Here is a 19,319-nt window from a genome sequence, read left to right on the forward strand (position 1 = left end):
CTTTGGATTTCCCCCCTTCAAATATAAAACAGTATAGAAATGAGATGGATAATAATAATAATAATAATAATAATAATAATCTTCATTGACAAAAAAGGTGCCTAGACATTCCATTGGGGCAACTGTAACCTAGGTTTAAGGTGCTTTTTGTCAATTGGATTATATATATGACTTTCTAACACTGGGTTCACTCCCTGGTAGAGCTGGGAGAGACTTTTGTTTGAAATCCCAGACAGCTGCTGCCAGCCAGTGTAGACAGTACTGATGGGCCAATGATCTGACTCGATATTAGGCGGCAGCTTCCTATGTTCCTATGAGTTAGCATTCACTTGCTTTTCTCCTGCCCTCAGAAATCCAGCAGAAGCCTCTCTTATTTAATCCCCCCTTGTTCCTCCAAGGAGCCCAAGACGGCCTGCAAGGTTCTCCTCCAGCCTGTTTTATTCTCACAACCACCCTGTAAGGTAGGCCAGACTGAGAAACAGTGACTGGTTGCCCAGTGAGCTTCATGGCTGAGTGGGGATTTGAACCCTGATCTTCCAGGTTCTAGTCTGACACTCTAACCACTGGGTCACACTGCCCACCTGAATTTCTGCCTGCAATGCTGAACCTACAATGAAGAACTGGATCAGGCCAGTGGCCGAGTAGAAGCCCATTTAAAATGCTTTCAAGTTGGAGGAATGATTGGGTTGTTCTTGTTCTTGTTTTTATTTTTATTTTTGTACTTTATGTTTTTATATTGTGATTTTATCTTGTGAACCGCCCTGAGACCTGTGGGTATAGGCGGTATACTACTACTACTACCACAGTGGTACCTCGGGTTAAGAACTTAATTCGTTCTGGAGGTCCGTTCTTAACCTGAAACTGTTCTTAACCTGAAGCACCACTTTAGCTAATGGGGCCTCCTGCTGCTGCCATGCAATTTCTGTTCTCATCCTGAAGCAAAGTTATTAACCTGAGGTACTATTTCTGGGTTAGCGGAGTCTGTAACCTGAAGCGTATGTAACCTGAAGCGTCTGTAACCTGAGGTACCACTGTAATAGAAAACTCACAAGCAGGACCCAAGCACAAGAGCAACTCTCCCCGATACTCTGGCGAGAGGATATACGATTTACTGCCTCATATACAATTAATGAAAATTTTGTAAAGATGTTCTATAGGTGATACTTATCGCCAGTTAACTTGGCAAAGATATATAAATTGAAATCCAACCTCTGTTGGAGATGTGGTGGAGAAATAGGAACAACAATACATATATGGTGGAGGTGTGAGGAAATCAATAAATTTTGGATAGTAGTACATGAAGAACTAAAGAAGATGTTGAAAATATCAATAGCAAAGAAACCAGAGACATATCTCCTTGGACTGATAGATGAAGAGAGACCATGGGGGGGGGGGAAGAGAATTTTTCTATATGCAAGTACAGCTGCTAGAATAGAGATTGCTGCCAGGTGGAAGTCACAAACTATACCCACAAAGGAGGAATGGATTTGTAAACTAGATGAATATTTAATTTTGGCAAAATTAACCTCTATAATAAGAAATCAGTCGAATCAAAAATTAAAAAAGGAGTGGAAATGTGAAGTACTAGATGGAAGAAAAATGAGTAAGGAAGGATAATAAGAACATATAGATGATTTGAGAAGATTGTAGAATGCAAAGATTATTGTAAATTGTATAATATGGAGGAAATCGAGCGGGGGCGGAGGGACGTGGGAGGAAGGAGAAAAGAATAATACGATGGATTGAGAAAATGTAAATGTAAATATATGCGGAAGAAATGGTGTTGGCTTTGGTACATCTGTATTGTAATGTAATATGTGAAAACCAATAAAAAAGAAAAAGAAGAAATAATAAATTACAAGAGCAACTCTCCCCTCCTGTGGTTTCCAGAAACCAGCATTCAGAAACATTTCTGTCTCCAACTGTGGACCAGAGCATAGGCACCATGACTAACAGCCTTTGATAGCCCTCTCCTCCTCCTCTGTGAATTTGTGTAATCCTCTTTTAAAGCCATTGAGGTTGGTGGCCTCCTGTGGCAGGGAGTTCCATAGTTTAACTGTGTTCTGCATGAAGAAGTCCTTGCTTTCACGTGTCCCAAATCTTCCAGCATTCAGCTTCATGAGATGTCCCTGATTTGTAGAGTTAGGAGAGAGGGAGAAAAAGTTTTCTGTATCCAGGGTTTGCGAAGGCAGAGCGAGGGAGAAGAGCTGGAGGCAAACTGGGTGTACTCTTCCCACCTTGGATCCAATCTATGCTTCCAGGTGCCATAAGAAAGCTGCAGAGATAGCACAGGATAGTGCGCACCCCGGAAATAATCTCTTTCAGTTTCTGCCTTCTGGAAGAAGGTAAAGATAAAAGGTAAAGGGACTCCTGACCATTAGGTCCAGTCATGGCCGACTCTGGGGTTGCGGCGCTCATCTCGCTTTACTGGCCGAGGGAGCCGGTGTGCAGCTTCCGGGTCATGTGGCCAGCATGACTAAGCCGCTTCTGGCGAACCAGAACAGTGCACGGAAACAACGTTTACCTTCCTGCCGGAGTGGTACCTATTTATCTACTTGTACTTTGACGTGCTTTCGAACTGCTAGGTGGGCAGGAGCAGGGACCAAGCAACGGGAGCTCACCCCGTCGCGGGGATTCGAATCGCCGACCTTCTGATTGGCAAGCCCTAGGCTCTGTGGTTTAACCCACAGCACCACCCGCGTCCCACCGGGTTATAAAGACTAGGACTAGCCGTCTGAGAACAGTTTCTATCCAAATGCGATTTTGGTTTTAAGCGCAGTATAAGGAGTCTCTATGGGAGTATATTGTATTTAAAAATGGGGTATCAGAGTTTTTAGGGGGCTAACCAGGTGGGGATAGCTGGCTTGTTGGTTTTTGAATGTCTTATGTAGATTTTTTCAATTTCGTTGTTCTGTATGGGACAATGACAATAAAGATTATCGTATCGTATCCTATCGCCCTGGGAATAGCTGTTTTTGCTGGGTGATGTTCGGAGCGGAGTGTTTTTCTGTTCTCAGATCTCCCGAAATGTTCCCAAGCAGAGCTACTGGCAGGCTGGCTGGAGGAGGAAAGGGTTGGAGCGACAGGGCGTGGGAAATCTGCCCTCCTACAGGTCTGAGCTGCTCTACTCACGAGAAATCACACAGCAGCGTCCCCCATTAGCAACAATAACTCTCTTGTTCTTCGCAGGCCAAGGAAGCGCTGGCTTTTCCCTTTAGCTGTAGCCAAGTGCAGGGGGAGGAGGGCCGGATCCTGACCTTGCCTGAGAGTTGGCTGGGGAAGACGGTTGCTAGGCTGGGCATCTGTGTGACTAGGATCAGGTCACCCAAATGATTGAGCACCTCCCCCACGAGGAAACGCTTGCAGCATTTGGGACCTTGCAATGCAGTGAAATGGTTTTCAACCGGCAAATGGGTATGACATGGCAGATTCCACAGACCAGAGTGGCTGAGTGGACACATATCCTAGAATCTCAGAATTGTAGCGTTGGAAGGGACCCTGACGGTCATCTAGCCCAACCCCCTGCAATGCAGGAATCTCAACATGCAGGTTCCCCATCCAGTTTGAAACCACACCAGACCCTGCTTAGCTTCAGTTGCAGGAATCACAACGAAAGCATCCCTGACAGATGGCCATTTGTCATGGGAGGGGAAAACAGGGGCCAACTGTCTGTGTAGAAAATAGAAACCAAGACTGGGGGAGAATTATTGGGGAAGGAGAAAACTGAAGCTAAAAGCTTTAAAGTGTCACAGAGCAGAGAGTCAGTCCTCCGATTCTCTAATTTTATTAAATACGAAACCCCATATTTTGCTGAAGCCACTTCTTGTTCTGCCTCAAACACTTGCAGCTCCAGACAGGAAATCTCTGATGACTGACGCCTGTCTTCTCCGTCCTCTTGCAGTTTGGGTGTGACTCACCTCCATGGACCACCCTGTGATAACTGGGATCCTGGGATCCTCTGCCTGAGGGTGACTCTAACTGTCTGAAGCAGCTGGGTGCTTAGATGGCCTCCTCTCAGTAGATCTCCTGCTCCAGGTCGATCCTTTCTTGAGGGAGAAGAAGCAAGCCGTAAGGGAAGGTGGAGAACCAAAGGACTGACTCTTCTCTTCCAGAGCCTTCTGGAGAGAGAGAAAACGCTGGGATTGAGAGGAAGAAGATGACCCAAATAACACAGCCTCAGGTAGGTAAACAATCGTAGGTGGGTTAGAAGTAAGTCTTGCTGAGCTTCGTGGGCTTCTAAGTAGCTGCACATAGGATTGCAAACTTAGGCTATCTAGCCTAGGACTGATCAATGTTGAGAGGAGGGAGAAAGGTTGTTTTCTGCTGCTCCAGAGAAGAGGACACGGAGCAATGGATCCAAACTACAAGAAAGAAGATTCCACCTAAACATTAGGAAGAACTTCCTGACAGTAAGAGCTGTTTGACAGTGGAATTTGCTGCCAAGGAGTGTGGTGGAGTCTCCTTCTTTGGAGGTCTTTAAGCAGAGGCTTGACAACCATATGTCAGGAGTGCTCTGATGGTGTTTCCTGCTTGGCAGGGGGTTGGACTCGATGGCCCTTGTGGTCTCTTCCAACTCTATGATTCTATGACTTTCCAGGTTGTACAATAAAGACCAGTCGCGTTTAAGAAAAGTCCAGACATGGTTACAGTGGAAATGCATCTTCAGGGCCTGATACCTTTTAAATTATTTTTTAAAAGCAGGTTCAGGTGATTGAGGGCCTGTTTGTTTAGCAGGGAGATGGATTCTAGGCTAAATGTCTCCCTGGTGTGCTTAGGGGAGGGATTCCGCCACACACACCACTTGCTCTGAAGTTGCACAGCTCAGACACAGGATTTCCGCCTCACTGAGAACCAGGAGCTTATTTCCTCCCTCCCGAGGTTTTAGCGCGTCCTCTGAGTTGAGACCATCAAACCTGGAACTGCTAAGTAGCGTCTAGGTTTTTCTTAATAGAAAAATTCTTTCAATGGCTTTTTTGTGGAGGGGATTGGATGGTGCAGAGTTAAGACCTCTAAGGTTTTATTTATTTCTTGTTTTAACTGGTGAATAAGTACATAGGCTGGGGAATGCGGGTGGCGCTGTGGTCTAAACCACAGAGCCTAGGGCTTGCCGATCAGAAGGTCGGTGGTTCGAATCCCCTCAATGGGGTGAGCTCCCGTTGCTCGGTCCCTGCTCCTGCCAACCTAGCAGTTCGAAAGCACGTCAAAGTGCAAGTAGGTAAATAGGTACCGCTCTAGCGGGAAGGTAAATGGTGTTTCCGTGTGCTGCTCTGGTTCGCCAGAAGTGGCTTAGTCATGCTGGCCATTTGACCCGGAAAAACTGTCTACGGACAAACGCCGGCTCCATCGGCCAGTAAAGCGAGATGAGCGCCGCAACCCCAGAGTTGTTCACGACTGGACCTAATGGTCAGGGGTACCTTTACCTTTAAGTACATAGGCTGCTGCGTATGTTTCTGAGCATGGCATCTAACCAGGTGGTGAATTGCGCAAGTGGTTTCCTGAGTGTGCAAGCCGTTTTCAGGAAACCTGTCATTGAGGCTGGCAGAAAACGAAAGTTTCAGCAGGCTTGTGTGTGGCTTGCTCAAGACTTATTTGATCTCTGCCCAGCAGCGGTGGCATTTGAAACCTGGCTTCCCCAACTCGTTGCTCCATCTCTTGGGAACTTAGTAATTATAGAACTGTAGAATTGGAAGGGACCCCAGGGGTCATCTAGCCCAACCCCCAAAAATGAAGGAGGTGCATTATCTGGTACTCAGTGACTCAGCATTGCCTACATAAAGGGGGAAGACCTCTTTTTCGTTTCGCAAGTCAGATGCTAATTAGGATCAGCATTATGGGCAGAATGCGACCGGTGGGCGGGACCCATATGGCAGCCACATGCCCTCATTATGATGTCACATAATTGACAGGTGAATTGCCCCACCCACCTGTCCGAAATCCCTTGCACGTTGCGCTGCTCAAGGACATTGTTTCCGTCATTTCCCAAAGCACCAAGCATGGAGCTAGCAAACTGTTTCTTTCTCCCCACCCTATGGGGAAATGGGGACAAAGAAGGGGGCATTTTATGGGCATCGCTACTGCGTGCAAGAGGGGCCCCTTGAAAAAGCAGGTTTCATCTCCCCATGTTATGCACATCAGCAGAGAGAGAATAATTCCTATAAAACCCAAGATGCATGGCTTGAAAAGTCACTCCTTCTCCCTGCTCAGACTCAACAGCAGCAGGCACAGAGGATGGGGAGGGACGGGCTTACAGAGGGTGGGAGAAAAACCCTTTAGCTGGATCAGGCCAATGGCCTTATTACTCCAGCATCCTGTTTTCTCAGTGGCCAACCAGGAGCCCCACAGGGAAGCCCAAAAGCAGGATTTGAGCACCAAATCGCTGCTACAGTTTCCAGCAACTGGTATTCAAAACAGTTTCCAGGGGGATGTCCTGCACTCGCTGCTCACCCCAGCTTGCCACTAGTAAAAGGGTAAAGGGACCCCTGACCATTAGGTCCAGTCGCGGACAACTCTGGGGTTGTGGCACTCATCTCGCTTTATTTTTTTTTTTTTTATAATAATGTTTTTATTTGCTTTTTTCCAAGGTCAGATACATCGTCAATTATTCAACAAAGGCAGTTTTACAGAAAGAAAAGGAAAAAGGTTATAAGCAAAAAAAGAGATCTTACTTTACAAAACAATTTTTCATGATCTACTGGACTTCCCCACATCTTCCATCCCCTGCATCTTTTTCAATAAAATAAAGTTACAGCAAATTAATACCTTGTTTCCTGTGTTTTGTACTTTCCTCAATTGTATATTAGGTTTAGGGGAAATATTGTTAGTTCACAATTCCAACAGTCCTCAATATAGAAACTTTACCCTAGACTTTAGTCATTTCATCATCAGAACTTAAATTCAGCAATATCAAAAATTTGAAATCTGAAGCTTGTTGTCTAAAAACTTAACAAATTCTCAACATTCACATAACTTATAATGTTTTTGTAAATAGTCCTTAAATTTTTTCCAGTCCTCTTCCACTGCCTCTTCTCCCAGGTCTCGGATTCTGCCAGTCATTTCGGCCAGTTCCATATAGTCCATCAGCTGCGTTTGCCACTCTTCCAGCGTGGGTAGCTCCTGTACCTTCCAATATTTAGCCAATAGAATTCTTGCTGCTGTAGTTGCATATAAAAAGAAAGTTCTATCCTTCTTTGTCACTCTCTGGCCCACAATGCCCAGGAGAAAGGCCTCTGGTTTCTTAGTAAAGGTATACTTAAATACCTTTTTCAACTCATTATAAACCATTTCCCAGAATGCCTTCACCTTCGGGCATGTCCACCAGAGGTGAAAGAACGTTCCTTCAGCTTCCTTACACTTCCAACACCTTTTATCAGACAAATGGTAAATCTTTGCAAGTTTGACTGGGGTCATGTACCACCTATATATCATTTTCATAATGTTTTCTTTCAAGGCACTACATGCCGTGAATTTCATATCGGTGTTCCATAACCTTTCCCAGTCTTCAAACATGATGTTGTAACCAATGTCTTGAGCCCATTTAATCATAGCTGATTTAACTAACTCATCTTGTGTATTCCATTTAAGCAGCAAGTTATACATTCTTGAGAGCACTTTCGTCTTAGGTTCAAGTAGTTCTGTCTCTAATTTTGATTTTTCCACCTGGAAACCAATCTTTTTATCTTTTTTAAACATCTCTTGAATTTGGGCATAGAGAAACCAGTCTCGCACCTTGTCCTTTATTTTTTCTAAACTCTGCAGCTTCCAATTATCTCCAACTTTTTCTATTATCTCACAATATTTAGCCCAACCACTCTCCATGTTAAGTACTTTGGTGGTCTTCGCCTCCGTTGGTGACAACCACCTCGGTGTCTTATTTTCAAATAAGTCCTTGTATCTAGTCCAGACATTAAACAAAGCTTTCCTGACAATATGGCTCTTGAACAATTTATGTACCTTTACCTTGTCGTACCACAAATATGCATGCCATCCAAAAGCATTGTTAAACCCTTCCAGATCTAGGACATCAGTGTTTTCTAGTAGAAACCAATCCTTCAGCCAGCAGAAGGATGCTGCCTCATAGTATAACCTTAAGTCCGGCAGGGCAAACCCCCCTCTTTCTTTAGCATCTGTTAGTATTTTAAGTTTTATCCGGGGCCTTTTGCCCTGCCAGACAAATTTCGTAATGTCCTTCTGCCACTCATCTCGCTTTACAGGCCGAAGGAGCTGGCGTACAGCTTCTGGGTCATGTGGCCAGCATGACTAAGCCGCTTCTGGCAAACCAGAGCAGCACACGGAAACGCCGTTTACCTTCCTGCCAGAGTGGTACCTATTTATCTACTTGCGCTTTGATGTGCTTTCGAACTGCTAGGTGGGCAGGAGCAGGGACCGAGCAACAGGAGCTCACCCCGTCATTGCGGGGATTCGAACCGCCGACCTTCTGATCGGCAAGTCCTAGGCTCTGTGGTTTAACCCACAGCTCCACCCACGCCCCTACCCGCTTGCCACTAGAGGGCACTATAGGAATACACATGTTCTTCTTCTTTTTTGGTAATCACTTGTAGCCGAGTAAGATTGTCTTCCATAAACGCAGGTTTTAACAAGGAGTCCATAAGTGACTGTGGAAGCCGGTTCTGGATCTACACGTCCTTCCGCAGTGGGGACTTTGGTTTCTGGGCGGGAGTTGATCATGGTGTGGATTTGCCAAGCATGCCTTCCTCTTAGCACATTTCTCCCTTTCATCCTGAGTTTGAGCATCTTCAAAGCCCATGACACCTTTGGTCAAGGCTGTTCTCCAACTGGAGCGCTCACAGGCCAGTGCTTCTTAATTGTCGATGTTTATACTACATTTTTTAAGATTTGCCTTGAGAGAGTCTTTGAACCACTTTTGTTGACCACCAGCATTACACTTTCCATTTTAAAGTTCAAAATAGAGTTGCTTTGGAAGACAATAATCAGGCATCCGCACAACATGATCAGTCCAACGAAGTTGATGTTGAAGAATCATTGCTTCAACGCTGGTGATCTTTGCTTCTTCAAGTACACTGACATTAGTTCGCCTGTCTTCCCAAGTGATGTGAAAACAATTTCAGAGACACCATTGCTGGAATCTTTCGAGGAGTTGGAGATGGCTTTTATAAATGGTCCATGTTTCACAAGCATACAGTAAGGTTGGTCGTACAATAGCTTTGTAAAATAAGCATTTTGGTTTCCCTACTAATGTCCCCGTCCTCAAACACTCTGCACTTCAATCAGGAGAAAACTGCACTCACAGAGCTCAGGTGATGCTGGATTTGGGCATCAATGTTGGCCCTTGTGGAAAAATAACTGCCCAGGTAGGAGAAGTGATTGACATTTCCCAATGTTACACCATTGAGTTGGATTTGTGGCGCTGCAGAGGGGTTATTTTATACTTGTTGGTGCAGCACTTTGGTTTTTTGGATGTTGAGCGATAGGCCAAGCCTTTAGTAAGCTTCTGTGAAGATATTTAGGATGGTTTGGAGGTCATCCTCTGAGCGTGCACACATTACGTTGTCATCAGCATACTGAAGCTTTATGACGGAAGTTACGGTAACCTTCCTCTTTGCTTTTGGCCTGCTCAGATTGAAGAGCTTTCCACCTGTTTGATATATGATTTCTACCCCTTTGAGAAAGTGTAGGATCATGGCAATGAAGATAATGAATAAAGTTGGGGCGATAACACAACCCTGTTTAACATCTGATCCCACTGTGAATGGTTCACTTTGAGAGCCAATGTTATCTGCGATTGTTGCTGTCATATTATTGTGGAGGAGCCGAAGGAGCTTCACAAATTTATCTGGGCAGCCAATTTTCAGAAGGACAGACCACAGGGCATTACGATTTACAGTGTCGAAGGCCTTAGCTAGGTCAATAAACACCATATACAGTGGTACCTCGGGTTACATACGCTTCAGGTTACATATGCTTCAGGTTACAGACTCCACTAACCCAGAAATAGTGCTTCAGGTTAAGAACTTTGCTTCAGGATGAGATCAGAAATTGTGCTCCAGCGGCGCGGCAGCAGCGGGAGGCCCCATTAGCTAAAGTGGTCTTCAGGTTAAGAACAGTTTCAGGTTAAGTACGGACCTCCGGAACGAATTAAGTACTTAACCCGGGGTACCACTGTACAGGGGTTGGTTTTGCTCTCTGCATTTTTCTTGAAGCTGTCGAGCCGTGAAAATCATATCAACTGACCCCCCCAGAAGGTCTAAAACCATTTTGGGATTCAGAAAGGGTGTCCTCAGGAGATGGTTTTCTAAGATCCTTGCATCTTAGCAAACCTTGCATTCTAGTCATCCTTCTATGCATTTATACGGAGCTTTAGAGTGCTCAAACTGTCTTGCAGCAGGTAGAGTATCCACAAAAAGTGCCATATAAATGCTGGATATTAGGATGGGTTTTTTAAAATTCACTTTTAAATGACTGCTTAGATCAGCATTTGGCTGCTTAAATCTTGTGCAAGGGCCATAGCTCAATGGCAGAACATCTGCTTTGCTTGCAGAAGGGTTCAATCCCTGGCGTCTCCAGGTAAGACTGGGAGAGTCCTGCCTGAAACCCCAAAGAGCCTCTGCCAGTCAGAGTGGGCAATATTGACCTAGGTGTGCCAATGGTGTGATGCCATATAAGGCAGTTTCCGTCCTATCAGCATTTACTGCTGTAATAAACAAAAATCTGTCCTTATTCCCTTATGGTGGACACAAGAGCCCTTATAGAGTCCTTTGTAGGTTCTCCATCGGTCGGAGAAAAGAACAGAGGCCAACCAGAGAATATTGAGAAGCAAAGCAGCTAGTAAGTTTGATCTTTATTGATCTGTTGCAACAGGGTGCCCCCTTCACACGCAGGAAAGGAGGAGGACCCCGAACCAAGGTGTGTCCGCCCTTATATAGACATTTTAAATTGCCCGCCTTGTAGTCCAAGACCAACTCCCCCCATACATCATACATACATCACAGAAAGGGCGGTCTACAACAGAAATCTGAGTGCGTTGTTTATCTCCTGTCTGGCAGGTTACCAGTTAATGCTTACTTGATTGGATACCCTGGGGAGCCTGGCCAGTCTTTTGTAATGATAAATACTTCGTTCCTGAGCCGGGTCACAGGCTCACCCTATTCATACACAGACATACCCTTAAGACAGGATTTGTGAAGGAAAAGACAATGGGGAGGCTTTTCCATTTTGACCTTGCAAAGAAAACATTTGGTCAGCTTGGGAGTCAAAACGGCTTCAGGGCTGTTTTCCTGTGCTGCTTCAGACATTTGGTTTATATATTTATGTACATGTTTGCTTGGTACATTTGTGAACATTTCTTATATATATAAGACCTTCATTTTTTTATTTCACTGCAAAGATATGAACCTGCCTTATACAAACAGTGAATCTTAACTGCACTTATGCCAGTGATGGGGAACCTGGTACCCCTCAGGTGAAGGTCAGCTACTCCTCGCCTCATCCCTGGCCAATGGCCATGCTGGTTGCAGATGATGGGAGTTGGAGTCCAACAGTGGAATCTGCTGGGAGGGCCATATGCCCCCCATATCTCCCTCTAGCCAAACTCTCTATCCCCCGGCAGCCTGTGTTGTCAGTTTTCTGGGGAAAGTTGACCCGGAATGTTTTCTGGGAGAACTTGCTATGCAAATTAGACCCATTTTTGGGATGCATTGAGTAAAGGAGGGCGAAAGCTACGAAACGGCCAAGCTTGCGTAATATCTGTGTGCAGCTGGCACCCGTTCACCGTAATTAACGGATGAACTTACGAAACGGGAAATTTTCCACGGGAAAACAAAGTGCTGGAAAATTTCCTGCCCCACTTCTCAGCTGGCAGAAACTCTCTGAAAGGTTTCAGCCCTGCTGGCTGAGAGGCTTTGGACGTTAGCTGCTGGGAAAATCATCTGAGTGCAAAGCTGTCCTTCTGAGCACCCACAGGTGACCTGTTTATTCAGCATTCATCCTGATTTTCACACAACAAACAGATGCAGAGGTGAAACTATGATCCTTTTTGATCGTTTGTTCTGATCCAAGCGTTGATCCTGATTTGCTTGTGCAGCGTTTACATGGGATCAGAGAACTTTAGAGTTGGAAAGGCACCCCCAGAGTCATCTAGTCTGACCCCCTGCCATGCAGGAATCACAGCTACGGAATCCCTGGTGGCCAAACAACTTCTGCTTGCAACCCTCTCAGGAAGGAGAGCCCAGAACCTCCCGAGAGAATCCAGTCCCCTGCTGAACAGTTCTTACTGTCAGAAAGTGCTTCCTGATGTTTCTGGCTCACACGTGAATCCCGCTTGCAGAACGGTCTGGGAGGCACGCTCTGTTCCTCTTACTCTCTCGTACAAACACACAAACGCACACCCACTTCAACCATTAAGCTACTGAGCCTCACCTTAAGGCAAGAGGCAGGGCGATGTTGCTAGGCATTTCCTGGTTAGTAGCAGCGCTTGTTGTTTTTATGAGGGTTCGGATGAGTGGCCTTCGATTTATGCCAGCTGCCTTCGGAAAAATAAGGGGGGGGTGTGGATATCTTAAAAATGGGTAGGGGGCTCTTCCCCACCCTCATGGCAGCTGTGAAAATGGGAAAAGGGTACCCACGAGGCAAGAAAGGAGGGGGAGAAGTCGAGCTACAATCCGAGAGCACGGCTCAGGGTCGCCCAACTCGAGGCAGAACAGGCGCCTGCTGTTTATCTGCCCAAAGCCTCCCACCCTGCAGGGTTGGGGTGGCAGCGGCAGCGGAAGACATTGGATTTGGCAAATGGGAGGGATTTGCAGCGGTGAGGGTAAATATAAGAGCCTAAGAACATTCGGGGAGACCCCATGGATCAGACCAAAGTCCCACTCTGCGGCCACTAATGCCCCATAACTATTGGGCTGGGGTTTGTGTGGAAAGAAGTCTCTCCATTGTGAGGTCATTACAGTTATACTTCGGGTTAAAGACGCTTCAGGTTGCATTTTTTCAGGTTACAGACTGCCGAAACCCGGAAGTACCAGAATGGGTTACTTCTGGGTTTCAGCGGTCGTGCATGCGCAGAAGCACTAAATTGCGCTTTGCACATGCACAGAAGCCCCGAGTTGCGACCTGCATGTGCGCAGACGCACCGCTGCGGGTTGCGAACGTGCATCCAGCATGGATCACGTTCGCAACCCAAGCGTCCACTGTACTTTCTTCAGTAGCGCCACTGCTTATTATTATTATTATTATTATTATTATTATTATTATTATTATATCTATTTATAGATATAAATAGATATATCTATGTGCCTTTTCCCCACAGGCTGCTCACACAGACTAAAACTCCAATTAAAGACAAAAAGGTAATAAAATAATTAGTAATAATAATAATAATAATTTTATAAATTATACCCCACCCATCTGTCTGGGTTGCCCAGCTAAAAAGTAATTAAACTACAATAGAATTGAAATGATTTTTTTTAAAAAACCCACACCACTATTGGAATATAGATAATAAAAGCAGCACAGCACTTCCTTATCAATAACATCTGGCAATAGTTCATCTCTCGTCCATGACCCCTCCAAAGAATCTGAGGATCAAGTGAAGTCCCAATTCCTGGGCTTTGGGTGCCAGCAGCTGGCATTCCCGATGGCAGGAGGGTCTTCCTGGTGGAGAATCTTCCTGGTGGCTGAACCAGAGGGATGGGAGATGCACCGGATTCACCTTGGAGCGCCTGTCAGACTCTCCGGAATTTACGGGAGCCTGGAGGCTGCGTGTTGCGCGATTCCCTTTTCTTCTTCAACTTCTTAGTCTGAGGCTGTCAGCGTGACTTTCCAAGGAAGCCAACCACCCGGACCGGTGCGTCTCCCTGGTGAATGGGAGCCTGTCACTGAAACTCTGACGCCACAGCTAATGAGTGAATGGTCACCTTCCTCTCTGCATGCCAGGATGGGTGAAGTCATGGTCATGTGACTGGCTGGCCAATTGGGAGAGAGGCAGCCTGGCTGGGAGAGAGGGAGGCAGAGAGAGAGAGAGAGACAGAGCAAAACTCCTGGCCAGATGTTTTGCGATGGGCAACCAGCCACCTGAGCCTTAAGGCATCCCTCCGGAAGAGATGCAGGAGGTGAGTACCGACTCCAGGAGCTGCCCCTGATGCCCCCGCTCCCGGCCCTGGCTGATGTGGGAGGCTGGCAGCAGCGCCCGGGAGTTGCTGGAAGTGCGATTTCAAAGCAGCTGGGGCAGGGAACTTTTGTTCTTCAAGCTCTCCGGTGGGCCCCGGGCCTCTTGCGATGAGGTTGAAACCCCTAAGGCGACTAAATGCAGACCCTGAGACTTCACTGCCAAGGCCCAGAAGGCTGCAAAGCCAAATGCCCCTCTTCGGGGAGGGCAGGACTGAGAACAGTCCACTGGGTCTTGCAAAAAGCGCCGTTTTGTTCCTTAGTGGGAACTGGGTTGTCTTTTTACAGGTCAATAAGATCTATATTGCATGGGTGCATTTGTTCATTAGCGCAGCGAGCGAAAGGGAGGCATTAAAACAATGTTTCCTGTGTTTTTGCTACTCACTTGTTGTAATAACTAGCTGGTTTTAGTGACGGCTGCATGCTTCCAGGATCTGGAGCGGGCTTGTGTGAAGTGCAGTTTGACGCTTCAAAAAATCTCGTGTGTGTGTCTGTGTAACAGGAAACATGCGTTTTCTGTTTGAGTGAGTGATACTTCTGTGGAAACGTGATTTATCGCTTATTTGACCCGGTTGGCCTTTTCCTTCTTTCTGTGGAATGCTGCTGAAAACGGTCCCTTGGTGTGTAATGCATTTCTTACGCTTCAGCATCGGAAATTGCGTGCGCCTGGGGTTCCCTCGTGGCACCTGTGACTGATGAGTGTTTGTTTGCACTGAGAAGGGATGAAGATTAGCAGCTACAAATTTCTCAGCTTCTGTTTCAAAGGTTGCTTGCTCCATAGATTTGCGGTGCGCCTTTCAGGACTGTGTCTCCCCCTCCTCTCCCCCTGCTCCCCCTCGGCCAAGTGTGTCATCATTATTAGTATTGTCATTATTTTAATAATAATAATAATAATAATAATAATAATAATAATAATTAATAATAACAATAATAATAATTTATTTATACCCCGCCCATCTGGCTGGGTTTCCCCAGCCACTCTGGGTGGCTTCCAACAAAACACTAAAATACAATAACCTATTAAACATTAAAAGCTTCCCTTTAGATGTCTTCTAAAAGTTTGGTAGTTATTTTTCTCTTTGACATCTGGTGGGAGGGCGTTCCACAGGGTGGGTGCCACCACCGAGAAGGCCCTCTGCCTGGTTCCCTGTAACTTCACTTCTCGCAGAGAGGGAACCGCCAGAAGGCCCTCGGAGCTGAACCTCAGTGTCCGGGCTGAACGATGGGGGCGGAGACGCTACTTCAGGCATACTGGGCTGAGGCCGTTTAGGGCTTTAAAGGTCAGCACCAACACTTTGAATTGTGCTCGGAAACGTAGGTTATTAAATGTATTACATGCCATTCATTGGCAGGTCAAAATATGGAAGCAATAGAACTGGCTTACCTTACAGGACTGTTGTAAGAATTAATGAAATTATGTTTCTGTGAACTTACTTAGTTTTATCTATGATGAAATGACCTCTCATCAACAAGGATTCTCTGGGTTGCTTTCAAAACAAGAAGTGAAACAGAATAGTTTTTTAAAGAAATATATTCAAATGCAGCACTTTGAACACTTGAAATGTGTTCTGTAAATACTAAGTTTTACAACATGGTTCCTAGGTCAATTTGTTAATGAGAAAGCTGGGGAAGATCTGTAGCTCGGTGGAAAAGCCTCTTTTTAATAATAATAATAATAATAATAATAATAATAATAATAATAATAATAATAATAATAATTTACTATTTATACCCCGCCCATCTGGCTGGGCTTCCCCAGCCACTCTGGGCGGCTTCCAAAAAAATAAAAAAAATACTGCAATACATCAAACATTAAAAGCTTCCCTAAACAGGGCTGCCCTCTGCCTGGTTCCCTGTAACTTGGCTTCTCGCAGGGAGGGAACCGCCAGAAGGCCCTCGGCGCTGGATCTCAGTGTCCGTGCAGAACGATGGGGGTGGATAGGTTCCTTCAGGCATACTGGACTGAGGCCGTTTAGGGTTTTAAAGGTCAGCACCAACACTTTGAATTGTGCTCGGAAACATACTGAAGGCCCCAGGGCCTTCTCTGGGATCTCCAGGTCGGGCTGGGAATGTCCCCTAGTTCTGAAACCTTGGAGAGCCTCTGCTGGTCAGTGTAGACAATACTGAGCTAGATGGAACAATGGTCTGGCTCTGTTTAAGGCAGCTTCCTGTGTTCCTGGAGAGCCTCTGCCAGTCAGTGTAGACATTACCGAGGGACCAATGGTCTGACTCGGAGTAAGATTGCATTATGCAGGCCTGCTCAGCTATTGCTCCCATGTCAGGATCCTCATGCCCTGCCATGTGTGTGATGACAGCAGAGAGTTTTACGGTTTGTTTTGCAACGGGTACAAATGAGCAGCCCTGCCCTGTGAGGCCACAGTGCAAATACACACTTGATCTCCACATGCTTGTCAGGTGTGGTAATTACTCACATGAGAAGCAGCTACCGGATCAGGCCAATGGCCCATCGAGTCCAGCTTCCTGTCCTCACAGGGGCAGAACCAGATGCCTCTGTGGGAAACCAGAAAGCATATAAAGTGGTACCTCGGTTTCTGAACATCTCCGTTGATGAACATTTCGGTTTCCGAACGCCGTACACCCGGAATGCTTCGGTTTTTGAACGCGTCTCGGAAGTCAAACATGCCCCACAGCTTCCTCTGAGTGCAGGATCCTGAGGCTTAGCTGTCGGCTATTGAGTTTTTGGTTTCCGAACTTGAATGGTCTTCCGGAACAGATTACGTTAGAAAACCAAGGTGCCGCTGTACAGTAAAAAGGTAAAGGGACCCCTGACCATTAGGTCCAGTCATGACCGACTCTGGGATTGCAGCGCTCATCTCGCTTTACTGGCCGAGTGAACCGGCGTACAGCTTCTGGGTCATGTGGCCAGCATGACTAAGCCGCTTCTGGCGAACCAGAGCAGCACACAGAAATGCCGTTTACCTTCCCGCAGGAGAGGTACCTATTTATCTACTTGCACTTTGATGTGCTTTCAAACTGCTAGGTTGGCAGGAGCAGGGACTGAGCAACGGGAGCTCACCCCGTCGCGGGGATTCGAACTGCCGACCTTCTGATCGGCAAATCCTAGGCTCTGTGGTTTAACCCACAGCTCCACCTGCATCCCTCCACTGTACAGTAGTCGCATACAATTTCTGACACGGTCATTTCACACCTGTGAAGCAAACCTTTTAATTATTTTTTTCGTATTTCCATTTCCATGTATGTATGTTTTTTGTTTTTTTTTTAAATATATTTTATTAAGGGTTTTCTTGTTTTACAGTGTAAGTGTAGTGCCTCGTATTTTTCCCCCCCCCCGTGTAACATTTTTACAAATCCATTTCATTTGTTGAGGCATTAGGAGGAGAAGAAAAAAGAAAAGAAAAGAAAGGAGGGTGGAGGGAGGGGAGATGGATGGGGGTAGGGTAGCGGTGTTTCTATTATGCCTAATGTATGTAGTTTGGTGTCAGCGTGCTTGTGTTATTCACTTGTGTTCCTTTGGTGGTGAGAGAGGTTGGGGTTGGCCTAGGGTGTGATTGTTTGTTTGTGATTGGCTGTGGTGATCTTTGTTTTCGTGTGTGAGTGAGGTGGGTGGGTGTTTTGGATCAAGTTAGCCATATTGATTTGTATGCTGTTGGTGGATTATTGTCATTGTCCTGTTGGGCTGTGTATGTGATAAAGGGGAGCCATACCGGGGTGAAGGTGTCTTCTTCTGTTTGTCCCCGTGTCAGTTTCAGTTTATTAGTTAATTTTTCTAGTAGGGCTGTTTCCCATACTATTTGGTACCATTGGTCCATGCTTACTCCTGACAGGTCTCTCCAGTGTCTGGTTATGGTGTTTCTGGCTGCTGAAAGTAGGTGGGTTATGAGTTCTTTGTGGTGTAAATGGGCGTTGTTGTCTTGGAAGATGTTTAGTAGGGCCAATTCTGGGGTGAAGTCTAATACTTGCTTTGTTATTTTACATATTTCTTGTATGGCTGTTGTCCAGAATAGTTGGATTTTGGGACACTCCCACCACATGTGGAGGTATGTGCCTGAGGAGGTGCACCCTCTCCAGCATTTTGGTGAGGTTCCTGGGTGTATTAGCGCTAGTTTCCTTGGTGTTAGGTACCACCTGTAGGTGAGTTTCAGTGTGAGTTCTTTTCTTTTCGTTGATATGGATTTAAAGGGGGGTTTGGACCACATTCTGGTCCATTGAGTGGGGTTAATCTCATAGCCTATGTCATTCTCCCATTGTTTTTTGATTGCGTCTAGGGGATTTGCGGGATTTTGGAGTAGTATTTTGTATATTGCGGATACCGTCCCTTTACCATTTCCCTTTGTTGTTAGGAGGAGGTTTTCAAAGGTTGTCAGGGGCCTAGTTGCTGCTGATTTTACTGTTGGGTTGTTTAAGAGGGCATGTAGTTGGTGTCGTGTTAACCAGGTCATTTGGGTGTCTTCTAGTTTGTCTTGTATTTCTTGTGTTGACAAGGGTTTGTTATTTTTATAAAAGTCTATTAGGCGATATAAGCCTTTGGTTCGCCAGACTTTTATCTGGAGGTTTTGTGCTGCATGGTGGAATAATGGGTGGTACGCCAGGGGGATTAGTGGGGATGGGCTTGGGGATAGTTTGCCTATTTGTGTTTTCCATGCTTTGAGCATGGTCTGTGTGTACCTGTTAAGTGTTGTGGGAATTTTCTTTAGTTTGTTTGGGAGGAGTGGGTATGTTGTGGTGCAGGTATTTTCAATTGTGTCCCTCTCTAGGTGTACCCATTGTTTTGTCTCATCTTCTAGTATGTATGGAATTATATGACGTATTTGGTTGGCAATGTAATATGCTTCTATGTTGGGGATTCCCCATCCTCCTTCTGAGGTGGGGAGGTGCAGGTATTTGGGGCTTATTCTTGGTTTTTTATGTGAGAAGATGAAAGAGTGTAGTTTTCTCTGCCAACTGCGGAGTTGGGTTGAGGGGATCCAGATTGGGAGGGTTTGGAAGAGGTAGGTTAGTTTTGGGAGTGTGATCATTTTGATCATGGCTATTTTGTCTGAGAGAGTGAAATTCGTGTTATTCCATCTCTTTAGGTCTTTGTTAATTTGTCGCCACAGGGGCTTGTAGTTGTGGAGGTACAATTTGTTGAGGTTTCTGGTTATTTGTACCCCTCCATGTATGTATGTTTAATACACACGTTTGCCACTTCATACTTTAACAGA

The 19,319-nt window shown here is 45.8% G+C and overlaps 1 protein-coding gene across 3 annotated transcripts in view; it reads left to right on the forward strand.

The window, feature by feature from the left end:
• Nucleotides 1–19,319, forward strand: part of TNK2 (tyrosine kinase non receptor 2) — a 110,684-nt gene that overhangs the window by 9,479 nt on the left and 81,886 nt on the right. Inside the window, exons 1-2 of one of the 3 annotated variants that reach the window (XM_081910817.1) lie at nt 354–461; nt 3,902–4,180. In XM_081910817.1, the coding sequence (XP_081766943.1) occupies nt 4,157–4,180 (24 nt within the window). In that variant the 5' untranslated portion in view covers nt 354–461; nt 3,902–4,156. Of the gene's footprint in view, nt 1–353; nt 462–3,901; nt 4,181–13,938; nt 14,082–19,319 lie in introns of those variants that run through there. The other 2 variants (XM_081910816.1, XM_081910819.1) reach the window with 2 other exon arrangements.

This window comes from Podarcis melisellensis (genome assembly GCF_964234715.1).
Source record: "Podarcis melisellensis genome assembly, chromosome: 5".
NCBI classification, from domain to species: Eukaryota; Metazoa; Chordata; class Lepidosauria; order Squamata; family Lacertidae; genus Podarcis; species Podarcis melisellensis.